The sequence below is a fragment of the Microtus oregoni genome, unplaced genomic scaffold (genome assembly GCF_018167655.1).
Source record: "Microtus oregoni isolate MIOR12 unplaced genomic scaffold, Mior012 000031F_ref0000149, whole genome shotgun sequence".
Lineage (NCBI taxonomy): Eukaryota > Metazoa > Chordata > Mammalia > Rodentia > Cricetidae > Microtus > Microtus oregoni.
In genome coordinates, this window is record NW_024543090.1 from 22573266 (window position 1) to 22591009 (window position 17744).

At 43.5% G+C, this 17744-nt stretch overlaps 2 protein-coding genes across 13 annotated transcripts in view; one reads left to right on the plus strand and one right to left on the minus strand.

Moving 5' to 3' along the window:
* The window catches only part of Adal (adenosine deaminase like), a 32475-nt gene extending 19544 nt beyond the window's left edge, over positions 1-12931 (plus strand). For 6 of the 9 annotated variants that reach the window (XM_041678980.1, XM_041678981.1, XM_041678987.1 and 3 more), the window contains one exon: positions 599-2227. In XM_041678980.1, coding sequence (XP_041534914.1) covers positions 599-793 — 195 coding nt within the window. In that variant the 3' untranslated portion in view covers positions 794-2227. Of the gene's footprint in view, positions 1-598; positions 2228-5531; positions 5600-12824 lie in introns of those variants that run through there. The other 3 variants (XR_005976674.1, XR_005976673.1, XM_041678985.1) reach the window with 3 other exon arrangements.
* Positions 3960-17647, minus strand: Zscan29 (zinc finger and SCAN domain containing 29). 4 transcript variants are annotated; one of them, XM_041678971.1, is made up of 5 exons: positions 16284-17647; positions 15282-15462; positions 12714-13400; positions 10126-10584; positions 3960-6883 (listed from the first exon to the last, which is right to left on the minus strand). In XM_041678971.1, the coding sequence occupies exons 1-5, from the start codon at positions 16590-16592 to the stop codon at positions 6015-6017; spliced, it is 2505 nt and encodes an 834-aa protein (XP_041534905.1). In that variant the 5' UTR covers positions 16593-17647; the 3' UTR covers positions 3960-6014. The 4 variants fall into 4 exon arrangements, with proteins under 4 accessions (XP_041534905.1, XP_041534904.1, XP_041534906.1 ...); XM_041678970.1 differs by having other exon boundaries at positions 16213-17456; XM_041678972.1 differs by lacking the exon at positions 15282-15462 and having other exon boundaries at positions 16284-17646.
* Positions 17648-17744: the final 97 nt, after the last annotated feature.

Genomic DNA, 17744 nt, shown 5'->3' on the forward strand with positions numbered 1-17744 from the left:
GGCTAGCCTTGTCTACAAAGTGAGTTTCAGGGCCGGGCGGTGGTGGCGCATGCCTTTAATCCCAGCACTTGGGAGGTAGAGGCAGGAGGATCTCTGTGAGTTCGAGACCAGCCTGGTCTACAAGAGCTAGTTCCAGGACAGGCTCCAAAACCACAGAGAAACCCTGCCTTGAAAAACCAAAAAAAAAAAAAAAAAAAAAAAGTGAGTTTCAGGATAGGATAGCCAAGACTGTTACACAGAGAAACCTGTCAAGAAAGAAAGAAAGAAAGAAAGAAAGAAAGAAAGAAAAAACAAAAGAGAAAAGAGAGAAAAGAAAAAGTGCAGGTGCCTAGTACCTATCCAATAGGCCCTGCTTTTTTGATCTGGGATGAGTCCTGGGCTTAGATAAGCTTTAAAAGCTCTTTCTTTGTTTGTAATATGCAGCCAGGGTTAAAATACTCTGGTCTTTTTTTAAGTATAAACAAGTTTGTTACAGATGAGCATTTATAAGTTCCTTTTTAGACTATTGAAAGAAGCATGGGAAAATAGATTCTGAACAAAAAAAGGTTAGTTTTTACAAAGCACTTCTTTATGTTGAACTGTTCTTGTTTATTGGCAGACCGATGACAAGGGTGTCTTTTCGACAAACCTTTCTCAAGAATACCAACTGGCAGCAGAAACATTTAATTTGACCCCGTCTCAAGTGTGGGATCTGTCTTATGAATCCATCAGCTACATCTTCGCTTCTGACAACACCAGATCTGAACTGAGAAGTCGGTGGAATCACCTGAAGCCCAAGGTGTTCCACTTTTAAGCTGGGATGAGGTGAACTACTTCCAACAATATGTTGTTGCCAAGATCTGCCACATCCACTCAGTGAACTATCCACTACTTCCCTTGAAGTCAGGACCAAGTCTGTGTGGGGTCTTGACACCAGTAAGTGCTCAGTAATATCTTAGACTAAGAGCCCTGAGGCTTTGCATGCTTTACCACCATGCTGCTTGCTGGAGGACTGGAGGGTCGTTATATCCCTCATCCACTAGTAACTTTCTTTTTCAATTAGCACTCTCTTCCCGTTACTGATTGTTCGTCTTCAGGAAGACCTCTGTGTTTTGTTAGCTTTAATCAGACCCTCGCCACCTCTTCTAACCCTTTCAGGTATTATTCCTCAAGACAGTTGATGCCAGGCCACATTGCACACCACAGCCATTCGTGTGGGTGCCTTTTGTCAGGTGACCCTGTAGTGACAGAGCTAGAATCTGGATTTGCCCTTCTCATAATATCTTTAGAAATATATAAAGGGGATTGAAGTAATTACTTCAGTTTAAGAAAAGGAAAGAATTGCTGGCTCAAAGTGAGAAAGACATAAGGCTGGAGCTTCACTTTTAAAATCAGCTTCTATTCAGCTTTCATTGTGGAAGCTGCCAGGACTTTCACAGTGCCAGAACTCGCTGAAAAGATCTTTCTAGTAATAGTAGCATTGTGGCTTCTAGGGTTCTTAGATCTCCTATAACCCCATGCCCACAGGCATAGGCTTACATAAATACATATATACCATGATCACTTTAGCCAAAAACAAGGGACAACTAAGATTGGCTCTGCATGATAAGAAAAAACTTTAACAGATAACAGATGTCCTGGTTAGTTTTTTTGTTTGTTTGTTTTTTAACTTGATACAAGCTAGAATCATTTGGGAAGAAGAACCCTAAACTGAGAAAATGCTCCCACCAGATTGGCCTAATCAGTGCTTAATCAGTTGGTTGGCCCATCCCACAGAGGGTGATGCCACCCCAGGCAGGTGGTTCTGGGTGGAATAAGAAAGGAAACTGAGCAGGCGACAAGGAGCAAGCCAGTAGGCAGCACTCTTCCGTTGCTCCAGCTCCAGTTTCTGCCTCCACTTTCTAGGACAATGGACTACAAATTATAAGAAGAAATAACCCCTTCTTCCTCACGTTGCTTTTACTCATAGTGTTTTAACACAGCATTAAAAGCCCTGAAACAGTGCTTGACTTGCTCTCCTTCTTAGAATGCCTGTTTTTCCTGACCTCAGAGAAGCCTGATGGCACCCTTAATTCAGTTACTAAGGTTGAGACTTTGGTGTGTCTTTCTGTTAGGGTGCACAGTAGAAGGAGGTACTTAAACTTTCAAGTTCACAGATATGTGTTTTATAACCTTACATTTCTAACTATATCCATTTATACAATTTTTTTTTTTGAGACAGGGTTTCCCTGTGTAACCGTCCTAGCTGTCCTGGAACTAGCTCTTATAGACCAGGCTGGCCTCAAACTCACAGAGATCCGCCTGCCTCTGCCTCCTGAGTGCTGGAATTAAAGGCGTGTGCCATCACCGCCCGGTTTATACAGATTTTTAAAAAATCCATAAAATGTCACCCTTTTCCCACCAACATTTTTTTTTTTTTTTTGGTTTTTCGAGACAGAGTTTCTCTGTGGTTTTAGAGCCTGTCCTGGAACTAGCTCTTGTAGACCAGGCTGGTCTCGAACCACCAACATATTTTTACTGATTATTTGGGAGTTTCACATACTGTACCTTGATCCCATTAATCTCCCTGTCTTCCTAGGTCCACTCCACCTCCCTTTTGACCACCATCACCCGGCCTCCATGTACCCTTTAAAAGTGGTTTAGAAGCTGAGCAGTGGTGGCGCACACCTTTAATCTCAGTACTTAGGAGGCAGAGACAGGCGGATCTTTGTGAGTTCAAGGCCAGCCTGGTCTACAGAGCTAGTTCCAGGGCAGACTCCAAAGCTACAACAAAACCCTGTCTCAAAAAACAAAAAACAACAAAAAGTGTTACAGAATAAAAATTGACACAAAATTAGTGTGTATAATATATTCAATGAGAAAATATAGGAAAGTAGTTAACAGTGTTAAGGAAACATGGTGAAAGCAGGTCATGTCATTTCTACTAATACACATTTCTGTGCATGCCTCTTCCACAAAGACTGTAGACGGAACGGTTAGAGGCCTAAACCTCTTGCTCCCCTTAGTGCTTTCTTAGGCTTACTTTTTCTTCTCTCCACCCTCAGCAATGGCAGACTGGGCAGTATTTGTGAGGTAGTTTGAGATGACCTGGATCTTCCTCTAGTGATGAGAGTTCACCTGTTCGTTATATACAGCCTCCTCATTTGGAAGTTGAAGGGTCCTGTGTAATTTAAAACCTGATTCATTTTCCTTCCCCAGGTATCTTGATGTGATTGTAATTTATTCCTTTGCCTTCAGTGTAAAAATTCAGGCAGGTCACTAATAAATAACAAGAAGGGGGAAAAACAGAGAATTTTTTCCTACCGTCCACAATTTAATCAAAAGAATTTATGATTAAGCTAATAATTCTATATAATTTGCATATGTAAAATGTACACTGAAACACCTGAGAAACACAGAGCACTTTATAGACATAACTTTTATTAAGATGATATCCCTGAGAGGCAGATGTGCTGTAAACATTATTCTGCTTTACAGGAAGAGAAACAGAAGCAGTTAAACACACACAAGACATTTGGAACCATCTGTTTGCTAATACCTTTATGCCTTTTCCATATTATACATAGATTTATACTAAAAATAATAATCCTATTTTCCTTGACATTGCAGTTCACTTCCAAAGCCGTCTTAGATCCTGAGGCCTTGCTTTAGACAGGGTTTTTTGTACCTTCCTGCTTTCTTTGGTAGCATAATTGAGATACCATTTTTCCTTAGTTCTTTTTTTCTTTTAAAATATTTATTTATTTATTTATGATATACACAATATTCTGCCTACATGTATCCCTGTGGGCCAGAAGAGGGCACCAGATCTCATTACAGATGGTTATGAGCCACCATATGGTTGCTGGGAATTGAACTCAGGACCTCTGGAAGAGCAGCAAGTGCTCTTATCCTCTGAGCCATCTTACCAGCCCCTCTTTTTTTTTTTTTTTTTTTTTTTTTTGGTTTTCTGAGACAGGGTTTTATAGCTTTGTGCCTATCCTAGAACTAGCTCTTGTAGACCAGGCTGGCCTCAAACTCACAGAGATCTATCTGCCTCTGCCTCTGCCTCCTGAGTGCTGGGATAAAAGGTATGTGCCACCACCACCCAGCTCCTTAATTGTTAATGTTAGTTCTCTGTTTAGAATTTCTTAATACCAGAACCCTAATTAATTACTCATCCTAATAAATTTTAGAACAGTCTTTTCTCCTCATTACTACCTCAGATCTTAATCTAGCCGTGGGTATCTAATAAGAGTGAAAATGTGAAAGTTGGTTATTCCAGGTCTTGACCATCTTTTCTAACCTGCTCATCGAATATCTTCAATAGATGGTAATTTCTGATATTTCTCTCAAAAGAGCTAATCTCCTAAAATTCATTTTTCCCTGAGTCAAGCTGCCATCCCGTTGTCAGTAAGCTTAGCACAGTGCATCTGAGGGTCTCCTTCCACCACTCCTTCTCCGTTGATTCTCAGCCTACTGTACACCTATCATACATTCATTAGGTTTTTCCTGCTTCTTTAGTGAACTTTATACCTTTTATCCTGTGCTTCAATGTTTTCTCACTTTTTACCCACCTAGCACCGATTTTATAACTAGTTTTAAAAAGTCTATCTCACTATAACTTATCTAGTTACTTTTCTTCCTTTGAATGCTTACTGTTTCCTGAAAAAATACTTTCCAGATTTTTCTCAGAGCAAGCTAGCTATATTAAAACTTACGTCTAGTATAGTAACACTACTTAGCTTCCTAAATTTCTTTAAAATGGTTGCAGCCTGTCGTGATGATGCATATCTTTAATCCTAGGACTTTGAAGACTGAGGCAGTGAGATCTTTGTGAGTTCAAGGCCAATGAGTTCCAGGTCAGCCAATGCTACCTAGTGAAACCTGTCTTTAAAAAATAATAAATATTACCACTATATGTTTAGGCTTTCTGTATGTATTATCTGTTTTCCAGTATAAAGACAAGGGCAAGGACTGTTTACTTGTACAGGGATTATCATAAGTCTATGAATATGTGGGAATTAATTCAATACCACCTAATTTTGAACCCATAATTACTTTTGTGTTCAAGTAAATACTTTCATTTGTATAGCTGAGTGTGTACAGATTGGTAGCTCCACCATCCTCCCTGTCATTTAGGGTAAGTATATTTTACCTGTACATGGGGATATGGCAGGGGTTCTGCTCCTTGCAATTAGTACTGAGCACCCACAGGCTGCTCAATATAAATATATAATATATATATGTATGTATATATATAATTATGTATGTGGAGTGTAGGAAAAATAGATGACTCCTATTGATAGCTTTAACTGCTTTTTGTGTGACTATATCGATCTAGTTTGCTCTTTTGGCTTTTAGTCTACAAGGGAAAGATGAAATTTAGATGAAGGTGAGGAGGAAAGGAGAGAAAAGGGAAAAATCAAAGAAGATACTATATATATATATATATATATATATATATATATATATTACCCTTTGTAGAATCTAGAAGAAACTAAGAAATTCAGTGTTTATAGAAGGCTTACATTTTCCCCCTAACTTACCGTCTGTCTCTGTGTGTTACTCAGGATTGGACCCAGGTCCCTGTGCATACTAAGTGCTCTACTACTGAGCTACATCCCCAGCCCAGATTCTTGGGAAAAAAAGAAAAAAGACTTTCCTTAAAGATAAATGAAGAGTATACACAGGTTTAAGTGAGCAAGATGGCCCAACTAATGAGTAGTCTCACAACTTCTTTGAAAAACTGCTGAGATGGGTTTTCTGTTTGAGGTGCACAGGGTGAGTGGAAGACATACATGAGATCCACAGGATATACCACCATATCCTCTCGAGGGGAACAACACAGGCACCGAGAGGGAAGACATTAGTACTGTATCATTTCAGACCAAATCTACTTTTCATCTTAAAACCAGACATTTTGCTTGGCTAGATTTGGGAAGCATAAGGAACAAACAATGGCAAAGATCCTGAGGAGTGCTTCCTAAGCCAGCTGGGCACACAGAGGAGAGGACTTCCAAACAATACATTTGCTGAGGCCCTTCCTTGGGAGCTTACTTAGACATGGACTGTGACAGCAGCTGTTCTCGGGTATGGATCTCTCGGTGTTTATTAAGGGCAGAGGTCTTACTGAAGCACTTGCCACAGTCGTGGCACCCGTAAGGTTTCTCTCCTGTGTGGGTCCTGCGATGTGCACGTAAGTCAGAACTCTTGCTAAAACTCTTACTGCGGTCAGGACACACGTGGGGCCTCTCTCCCGTGTGTATCCTCCTATGTGCACTGAAATGAGAACTGTTATTGAAGCTTTTCCCACATTCCCCACACTGGTACGGCTTTTCTCCTGTGTGGGTTCTCTGGTGAATTATAAGGCTTGAGCTCTGATTGAAGCGTTTTCCACATTCCCCACACTGGTACGGCTTTTCTCCTGTGTGTATTCTCCGGTGGGTGATGAAATTGGAACTGTCACGGAAACCTTTCCCACAGTCCACGCATTGATAAGGTTTCTCTCCAGTGTGGATCCTCTGATGTCTGATGAGGCGTGCGCTTCGACTGAAGCTTTTCCCACAGTCAGCACATTTATATGGATTCTCTACCTGATGGGAGACCCGATAGATGAGATGGGAGTTTGGGTCAAATCTTTTGTCATATCTGAGATATTTGTAGGACCTGTCTCCCAAGCCTGGTCTCTGATAAGTCGGGACTGTACTGGTACTCTTCTCTGGGAATGCCAGTTTTCTTGTCTTCTCTCTCTGAGTCTTTTCCCGCTGGCTTTCTGATGAACACTCATTCTTAATAGCTTTACCTTGATTCATGTGACAGGGAATTTTCCTTTCAGCCCTTGCAAGTAATGTCCTATGCAGCTGTACTTCCTCAGAAATATCTCGTTTAAGATTCTGTTCGTTATCAAATCCAGCCTCAAAACCTAATACAAGAACACAATTCGAAAAGTCATTCATTTCCTTAATGTACCACAACAAAGCAAACCTGGGAGAAACAAGTATTACATTAGATGATTACAAATAAGTGGTCACTAAGTTCCACATTTTGAATTTATGAAAGGTGTGTGGTGGGAGCACATGGCTTAGCAGGTAAAGGTACTGGCTGCTCAACCTGATGAACTGAGTTCAATTCCTGGAACCCACATAGGGGAACAAGAACCAACTCCATGAATTGTCCTCTGATCTCAAAACATGTACCATGGTGTATGTGCCCCTAAGTAAATAAAGAAAAGTAAACACATGGAGTACTAGAGACGGTTCTGAAGTCAAGGGCAGGCACTCCTTTTGTAGAGGACGTGAGTGTAGTTCCCAGCACCAGTACCAGGTGGGCTCACAATCACCTGTAACTCCAGCTCTAAGGGGAGCTGATGCCTCTGGTCGCCTTGGACACCTGCACTCAGTCAGATGTGCATAGCCAACACATGGACAGACATAATTATTTGAAGTATTTTAAAATATTTTTAAATTTGGGTATGGTAGTGTACACCTTTAACTAGTACTTGGGGAGGATGAGACAGACAGATCTCTATGAGTTTAAAGCCAGCCTGGCCTATAAAGCAAGTTTCAGGCCAGCCAGGGCTACATAGTGAGACCTTGTCTCAAACAATAATAATAATAGAGTAGTAAGGCTTCTGTCCAAAAATTACTATATTAAGATTAAGATTCCAGTGTTTTTCTTCCCTATAGGACCTATCACATGCCTTTCATCTACATAATCTATACTGGAGCTGCTTGGTCTTTCTGAATACCCAGTACCTGTAAAGAAACTCAGAACAGCAAGAAGTCACTGGGTTTTAAAGAGGGCAATTTCTGTGTTTACAGACAAACACTATCCACACTGTCATTCTGCCACCTCTGGGTCATATTGTGCCAGTGATTAAAGGGCTTAGGAGGAAATGCCCAGGAACACTTCCTGGGAAATTTCTGTAACCAGAAATAGTTTTGATGAGTCCCCTCCCCCTCACATTCCAATCTCTGTTAGAAAAAGCAAAGCAGGGGGCTAGAGAGATGGCTCAGTGGTTAAGAGCATTGCCTGCTCTTCCAAAGGTCCTGAGTTCAATTCCCAGCAACCACATGGTGGCTCACAACCATCTGTAAAGAGGTCTGGCGCCCTCTTCCGGCCTTCATGCATACAGACAGAATATTGTATACATAATAAATAAATATTAAAAAAAAAAGAAAAAGCAAAGCAAAAAAACAACAGGGAAGAAAAAAACATGTGGCAGTGTTCAAAAAATAAAGGCTCTCAACAGAGAAAAGCTTCACTAGAAATTCTCTCCAAAACCTAAATGTTGCAAAAACATTGTAATTGAGCCCAAGTGGGAAACTTTTTAACATCCTAAAAAGAAAATGCCGGCCTTTAAGCCTAGGCTATGAGAATTTGCACTTATTCACACTTTCGTGTTAACTCTGGATCCTGAATTCCCTGGAATACTGAGTGTAAGTCTGTATGTATTCTATGTATTCCCTAGAAGCTTTTACTTGGAAACTGATCCATAAAATAAGAGATTTGCTAGATTGACTGAGATCTTAGAGTCTTTAAAATGTGTATTCTGCACCTCCAAGAGGGCTATTTAGTATTTTCCAAACTCAGAAGTCAACTTTTTTTTTGTAAAATATTGATGTTCAATGCAACATCAGAATGCTGATCTAAAAGTCTTACAAAGTGAAAACTAATGTTTATTGAATATCTACTATGTGCCTAGCACTGTGGTGGGTGCTTCATATAGTACCTCAGTTACATCAACCTTCGTTTCATTTTCAATGAGTGATTAACCCAGAGTTTGGGGCATGTTCAAGCAAGCACTCTATCATTAAACTACACGCCCAGCCCAAGATTTTTATACATATGCAAATTTAGGGGGTAAGTAACTTGCACTAAATCACTTGGCTAATATTGGAGATTGTCATACATGACTCCAAAATTAGAACTCTTGTTCCTACAATAAGGGAAACCATATTGAAATAATTTTTTTTTCTTATACAGCAGCTAAGATCTCAGTTAATTCCCACAGAAACCTGCAGATAAAAATTTCTCTGAAGGGGTTGGAGACAGACACGTCTCAGTGGTGCTCTTACAGAGAACCCGGGTTTGGTGCCTACACTGGGCAGATCACAATTGCCTGTAACTCCAGTTCCAATAGACACAACACACTCCTCTGGCCTTGAAGGGCACTGTACACGTGCTACATGTGCATCCACTCAGGTCCACATACATAAACATAAGATAAAATGTATCTGAGCCAGGAAGTGGTGCACGCCTTTAATCCCAGTACCTGGGAGGCAGAGGCAGGTGGATCTCTGAGTTCGAGGCCAGCCTGGTCTACAAGAGCTAGTGCCAGGACCGGCTCCAAAGCTACAGCAAAGCCCTGTCTCGAAAATCCAAAATAAATAAATAAATGTATCTGAAGAAAAGGCTTGTCAGGCTTCTACATAGCCTACCCTGACATGCTAAAACTAGAAGAAAAACATAGTATGATATGATTTGTAAAAATAAATTTCATTCTGCAGAATATGTGACATGCTACTTGGGAAATGTCCCCATTCCGATTAGCTGCCGTGCAAACTGGAAGCCTAGCAGCACGTGAAAGTAATAGCAAATCTATAAAATTTGCAAGCAGGTGATGCTGTCGTGTGCTGAAGGAAGCCACATTAATAATTTGCAGCTTTTCACTGAGCTGTTTTAATAGATAAGAAACATGGGGAAGAAGGGGTTGGAGAGATGGCCCAGTGGTTAAGAGCACTGACTGCTCTTCCAGAGGACCTGGGTTCAATTCCCAGCACCCACATGGCAGCTCACAACTGTCTGAAGATCCAATTACAGGGGATCTGACACCCTCACACCAATGCACATAAAATAAAGTTAAATAAAACCATAAAAAATAAAAGAAACATGGGGAAGAAAGAGAAGAGCTCAGGAAAGCTGGATATAGAGCTCATCTCTCCATCCCATGGTTTTTCTCCTAAATTCTATAGCCTCCCTTTTGCTATTTACACCATCAGAACTGAAAGAATCTTAGCCAGGCATGGAGGCACACACCTGTAATACCACCACTTAGGAAGTAGAGACAGGAGGATCAGGAGTTTAAGGGCATCCTTAGCTCTGCAGTGAGCTCAAGGCCAATCTAGGCTACATGAACCGTCTCAAAAAGTAAAAGAACCTTACCACTGGGGCTCTGGAATAAGACTGGGGCACGGGTTGTAACAGCCCCTGGGGGTATCTCAGTATCATCTTCATCATCTGAATCTTCCTCCTCTGTGTCCTCGGCTTGCTTCTCAGCTTCAGCCTCACTGATTCCCTGGAGGTAGCAAGAAGCTGTTTCTTTTTCCTGGTCATCACTAGGCAGGGCAGGAACTCGGGCACTCACCAAAGCATCCATTTCTTCAAAGAAGGGACAGGTTTCTGGTGCTTGGCCATTCCTGACTTTCTGATAGCTGGTTTTGAGGCTTTTAAACTTGGTCCGACATTGCTCTGGGGTCCTAAAGAAGCCATATTCCCATAATCTCTCAGCAACTGCATCATATAACTGGCTGTTGCGGTGACAGTTCTGTAGGGCTTTGTAGAACTGAGTCTCACTAAGAATTGCAAGGTAAGTCTTGGTTTCTTCATAGCCCCAGTGTACACCTGCACCAGAAGAGAGTTTTCAGCATCACTTAACCCAGAGCTTAGAGCCTTAGCTCTTCAGTCTCACTGCCTGCTTCAAGGAAAACCACTTACGCTGGAGACATTAGCTCAGAGTGTACTAAGCATGCGTGAGGCCTTGGGTTCAGTTTATAAGCAAAGGAGAGAGGGAAGGAGGCCACCTAAGCTCAGGTTCCTAGATTTAAAAGGTTCATGTTTCCCAAACCTATCCACGCATTGTTTCTATATCCTTGAGCAATTTCAGAGAACTTTATTAGGAACATTTAGCCATTTAAAGTCTTCAGTGAGACTGAAGAGCTGAGGCTCTAAAGCTCGAGGTTAAGGGATGCTGAAATCTCTCCTCTGGTGCAGCTGTGCACTGGGGCTTTGAAGAAACCAAGCCTTTTCCAGATGACTAAGGCAACACTCATATGCACTGTGATGGTTAATCTTCATCTACTGGGCATGTCTGTGGGGGTGTTTCCAGAAAGGGCTAGCTAAGGAAAGACCTATCTTGAATATGGGTGACACCATCCCGTGGGCTGGGGTCCCATGCTGAATTAAAAGGTAGAAAAGCGAAAAGCAAACTGAGCACCAGCGTGCATCACTCTTTTGTTTCCTGACTACAGATAGAGCAAGCAGCACTAGCTACTTCCTCCTCCACTGCTACACTGGGAGCAGCTGTCCCCACCATGTCCTCCCCAGCATGATGGACATACTCAAACTGAGCCAAAGCAGATCCTTCCTTCCTTAAGCTGCCATTGTCTGGTATCTTGTCAGTAACAAGAACAGTTAGCATAGACTAAAGTGTGTGCAGAGTGCATTTCTCTTCCCATTTACTAATCTTCCTGAAATTTTAGTCCCAACTAGAAAAATCACTCCTCAGGAAAAAAAGACCCACAATTGCTGTCAATCACAATGCATCATCCCTAACCTCTCTGGTAAATTTTCTCCATAACTATTTTCTTCCTAGAGAATGATTTAATATTTGATAGTCAAAGTGTAAAGTCCAATGTAAAGTTTCATAGCTTCAGAATCAATATTCAAAGTAGTCTGGTTAATTTTCGCATTTTTTTAAATTAACAAGTTTTTAAAATAAAAATTTAAATAATAATAATAAAAGATTTACTTAAAACTCCAAGGAGCTGCCTCTTTCAGAATCATACTGCTACCAAATTCCTATCTTGGCCTATCTTCATCTGTTACTATCTCCATTAAGCAACCCCAGCAAGACAATACCTGAAGGGTCCTACAGTCTGTACTCTATCAAGTCTGTACTTGGGTGGAGTACTGCAGAGGGCAGGGCGAGGCAAGCAAGAGCACCTGCTACACTGCAGGTCTCAGTGCCCTCAGGCAGGAACAGTCTCCTGTCTGAGGTACCCATGGAGACAGGGAAGGTTCCACACACCCCCTTCCACTATTTTCTACTTACGGGGAGTAAGGAGAAGAGAAAAGATCCAAATATGGGGAAAAGTGGAGAGGCATGAAAAGATGAGAGGAACAAAGATTATGAAAAGCTTTTGTTTCAGTCATGTTTTAGCTACATTATTTTTAAATCACTGTTTAAAAAGTAATAGAAATGGGGCTGGAGAGATGGCTCAGCAGTTAAGAGCACTGGCTGTTCTTTCAGAGGTCCTGAGTTCAATTCCCAGCAACCACATGGTGGCTCAAACCATCTATGATAAGATCTTGTGCCCTCTTCTGGCCTGTAGGCAGAACACTGTAAACATAATAAATAAATAAATAAATAAACAAACCTTTTTTTAAAAAAAGTAATAAAAACAACAAAGTATCATTTTTTTCAGTGAATCTGCTTTATAAACAGGAAAAGTATTTTAATAAAAAAATTAACCCCTTTGAAGACAGTTGGATTGTTTGGGTATATGTCTTTGAAAAATCTAAGTCTGAAGTTTGAGATGTAGCTCAGTGGTGTAGTGTTTGCCTAGTATGTGTTTAAGGCCCCAGGTTCAATTTTAGGCACTTAAACATTTCTCCTTTACTATTATCTCATTATTTGCTCACCGAAGAGAAGTATCTCTGCTCCCTATTAGAGTGGCCAAGCTGGCAGGTAACAATGCCTGGTTTCACTGTTCCTTAAACCTAATCCCAAAAGCCCTAGAATAGCTTCTTACCGCTCTGGCTTCGGAAGGGGACAGATGCAGGTGGGCTGTCACGGTCCTGGGGGACTGCCTCCAGGTCATCACTGTCAGACCCTTCAGCCACAGCCTCTTCTCCATCCTCAGGCTTCCAGGCCCTCTGTGCCGGCTCCTCGGTCTCAGTCTCCGTGCCTGCCTGGCCAGAATGGGAAGCGGCCTCTTCCAGGCTATTAATGGGCAGTGCAATGACCTGGGCACTCATCAGAGCTTCCATCTCTTCAAAGAAAGGGCAGGTATTAGGTGGATGACCACTCATGACCTTCCTGTATCTCTTCCGAAGACCTTTGAACTTGGTCCGGCACTGTTCCAGGGTTCGGAGGAAGCCATACTCACGCAGCTTCTCAGCTACAGCTCCATACACTTGGCTGTTCCTATGACAGTTTCGTAGAGCTTCATAAAATTCAGTCTGACTGAGAATTGCAAGGAGTGTTCTCGTCTCTCTGTAGCCCCAGTGCACACCCACCACCTTCTCATCATCAAAACCCCAGTGATCCTGTTCCACCCAGCTACTTCTCTCTCTCTGGGATAGGAATGGATCAGTATAGACTTGTTTGTCTTCTGTGCTGTTGCCTTTTGGGACATCTTTCTCCTTGGAGCTGAGCTCTGGGGTCCATGGCTCTCCTTGATTCAACCTGGAGACCACATCGGGTTTAGGAACTGATCCTGTTTGCAGGGAAGAAACCAAAGTGTCATAGTTTGGACTGATCATAAAAACAACAATAAAACTTTCAAATCAGCCCTGCCTTTTTCATCGAAGGAATTCTATCTTTGTTTGAAATGGGGTCCTGTATAGCTCATGAACTTCTGCTCTTTCTGCCACTGCCCAAGTGCTGGGTTACAAGTGTGCACACCATGCTGAGTTTGATGGAGCGCTGGGGTCAAATAAGGTCTTGTGCACACTGCACTCTACCAACTGAGCCACATTCGCAGCCTCTAAAAATTATAAAGGAGATGCTTTCACAAAGTTCAATGAGTTGAAAAAACCTCAGAGGATGAAAAAGAATTTGATTTCTGTTCTAGAGCAGAACAAGAAGAGAAGAAACTATTCTACTGTGTGTTTAGAGCAGGTATTTCCATTCCAAGCTGCTCCCTGGCCTCCACACTGCTTGTGTACAGGTGGTAGCAAATCTCCATTAGTCACTCCTGGCTCCTATTTTGTTCACGTGAGTCCTGAGAATTAGATTCAGTGATTTCAAAAGGCTGGGGGTGACAGTGAGCCTGTCTTCAACTTGACTCTGTTTCACACTCAGTCACCAAATTCTAAGTGTTTCCCTCAGCACCTCCTCCCCTCCATCCAAGTGCAGACCCTTAATCCTCCCACAGCAGGCCACAGCGGTCACTGTCCTGCTGAACCTTAACTTTGGTATCTAGAAAGTTCATCCATTCTTGTTCTCTTCAGAGTGTGGTACTTTTATTCACCCGTGCCTCCCTTCCTCCTGTCCACGCTCACCCAGCGTTTGGGAAGCGCCTTGCCAATGCCCCCAGAAGGTGTTCCCTACAGCCCCATCTCAAGGCTACACTGCCAATCCCTTACAGAACAACTAAGCAAGTCCTTAACACTGTTTTCAGACAGTTAAGTGCATTGTTATGTTCTTATCTCTTTGATAACAGGTACTTTAAAAACTTTCATTGTGTGTGCATGATATATGTGGGGTGCATGTGCTATAGTCGCTGGAGGTTAAGGACTATATGGACTTGCTTCTACCCAGGTCATCAGACTTGTGCAGCAAGGACCATTATCAGCTGAGTCAGCTTACTGGCCAACAGGTACCTTTCTTACTGCACTGCATGTACCCTGCAGCACATGGTAGGTGTTTAAACTAAAATCTGATTATTCTGCAGGTCCCTATGTTGAGGCTGAGGTATCTGCAATGGATGGCTAAAGACCATTATCACACTAACCAAGAATGTTATTACTGTCATCTTGGATGATAAGATCAGAATTCAAAACAACTTCAACAAGTTTTAAATAATAAACACAAAATGTAGTTCAAAAAAGCACAAAGAAGAAAAACAAGTTCTAAAACATCAAGTAGAAGTGACTGGGTGCAAAGGCACTAGAGCCCAGGAACCCCTGGTTACATATGGGCTGTACTGGAAGAAGACATTGCAAATTTGGAAGTAACATTCTTACTGTTTTTACATAACAGACCTCCCAGGAATAATGCAGATGTAATTTCATTCTCCACAATTAAGGTATTTAGAGAACTTCCACAGAGAGTAAGAACTTAGGTCTAAAGAATGGAGACAATTAGAGGAGAAGAGAAACAACTATAAGAAAGGTATCTTGAGTATAGGAAAGAATATATCTAGAAAATAAGCATCTATCACCAAGGCATAAGATTATTCTAATTATACTAAAAACTAGGCGGCTGTTCTCTGGAAGAAATCTAAGAATACTCACTGTACTAGAGGGTTGAACTACCTTAATTCAAAAGGCCCCAACAACCACAGAGTCGACAGTTTCCACTATTTCAGAACCCCTTTCCCACTCCCTGCTTCCCAGTGTAGAATGGCTCTGTCTTCTCACAAGTCACTCCTCACCGCTCCTTTGGCAAGCTCTGAGAGTCTCCAGGTTCATCTGCTTCTGTGGTCCTGGGGCTGGGCCTCTTGCCCGCTTTCTCTTGGATACACCCCTGGGCTGGGGTTCCACTGACTCCTGAAGAACACCTAAGAACTCCTGTGATGATTTCAGAGGTGTCCTCTTCTCCGAGGAGACTGTGACCTGAAAACAATCCCCATTCCCGGGGAGATTATTTAATATCCCCAAAGAGACCATGCTTCTGAGGCAAGAACAGAATGTTAGGTAGGGGTGGGGCGATTAGGACAAAGAAGTGTTTATTCCATTATCATTAGTTTACAGTGGCTTGAACTCCAGAAAGAAAATAGAAACCCAATTACCAGCTGGGGGAAACAAAAAAGAAAGAAAAAAAACCTTTACATTTCTTCTCTATTAAGAAATTAAACTGAGCAGTGGTGGCGCACGCCTTAAAAATCCCAGCACTTGGGAGGCAGAGGCAGGCGGATCTCTATAGTTCGAGGCCAGCCTGGGCTACATGAGCTAGTTCCAGGACAGGTTCCAAAGCTACAGAGAAACCCTATCTCGAAAAACCAAAAAAAAAAAAAAAAAGAAGAAGAAGAAGAAGAAGAAAAGAGAAAGGAAAAGTGGAAAAAGAAATTAAGAAGTCCAACTGAGCTGGGCGATGGTGACGTACACCTTTATTCCCAGCACTCAGGAGGCAGAAGCAGGCAGATCTCTGTGAGTTCAAGGCCAGCCTGGTATACGGAGTGAGTTCTAGGACAGCCAGGGCTGTTACACAAAGAAATCCTGTCTAAAAATACAGAAGACAACAACAAAAATCGAAGTGAGAGATGCACTGTAATAGAGTGGGCAGAAGTATACCCAGCTGGCATCTCCAGACAAGCCCTCCTAAAGAAGTAACCCTTCCCGACGAGAGTAGAAAAATCACCAAACCTCTTTCCGCCCGTCTGATCTTTTAACTGGCCCTCCCAGCCACAGACTTCTGAATTCCCCCTTCTTCTCACCGAATGCCCAGGTCGCCCAGACTCTAAGCCTTCCACCAGCGTCACGGCCTCCTCTCCGTTCTCCGGACATTGCTTTTGTACCCAGTTCTGGATTTCCCCAGGCAGCACCGTCAGGAACTGCTCCAGCACCAACAGTTCCACAATCTGCTCCTTGGTGCGCACCTCTGGCCTCAGCCACCGGCAGCAAAGTTCCCAAAGTTGGCAGAAGGCCTCGCGGGGCCCAGCCACCTCCTGGTAATGGAATCTCCTGAAGCGCTGTCTTAAGCATTCAGAGTTAGTGCCGTTTCCTCGCAGAGTGGGTTTGGCCATCCTTCGCCGCAGAGAACAGTTTCCTCTTTGCTTCTGGGTTCCAGCCTTAGTTCACGATCTCCCCATGTCCCCGCAGAAACAGCTGCAGCCGAGTCTCTCTGTAAAAAGGAGTTTCTTCCTATCAGAGGAATATCTCCACATGTTTAAAGTCTTGCCAGAGTCGGCCTGACTTTCCGTATGCTCCAAGTGGTCTTTGGAGGTAGTGCCATTTCAGGACAGCAAATCAAGAGCCAGGCGAAAATGATCTTTCAAAAGCTGTAGTTCTGGGTGCCGACTAGGGCATTCCTCGGAAGTGGCAGAGAACAGAAAAGCCCGTCTACTTTACTCTAACCTCACCTAAGTCTGATCGCGTGTAGCGCACTTGACTTAGATCAGAGCTGTAGAGTCAACTCGAACTGCACGGGACCCCAGGCGGACGGTAGCAGGGCGACACTTGGCTGACAACAAAAGCCTCTGTCCAGCGGGGGGGCGGCTAATCTTCCCCGAACCTCCTCGGTCCTCCCGGAAGCCCCAGGCGTCCGCCCCGCCCCCTTGGACGCCAAACTACGAATTTCCAGCCCGAACCAAAGTCAAGTGCGGAACATTGGGTCTCTCGTTTACTCCTCCCTGCTGAAATAAGAACTCAGCAAGAGTAAGAGAGCGGCAGATGGGCAAGCTCACGCTCGGGAAAGCTGACTTGGGCTTCTACACTCAGGTGGCCTTGGGGAAGGGTCACAGGAGTTGGTGAAGCGAGGCGGCCCGAGAGGAGGCAGTAGTGGGTCTCCCGAGAACGAAGCCGGGGCTGGCCAGTGCTGCGAGCCCGTGGGCTCCGAGCGCTGCCCCACAGCGGCGGCTGTCAGGTTCCGGCCTCTTTGTCTTCCGCCCTCTGGCCGGGTCAGTCGGTCAAAATGCCACAGACCCTGCCGAGGCGTCCCGAGCACTCCCTCCGGCCCAGCCCTGGCCGCTTCTCTCAGCCTGCCTGTCAGCTCACTAGCATCCCTCTCCCTGGGCCGGCCTCAACCACTCCGGTCGGGCTAAGACCAGCCGTGCTCGCCAGCAGCCCCAGTACGGCTCTCAAGCCGGAAGTCCGAGCGAGCCACCCCGGGCTCCCCAGACGCATGCGCGACGGCACCTCCGGCTCCTCCGCCGCGCTCCGTGGCGGGAGCGAGCGGG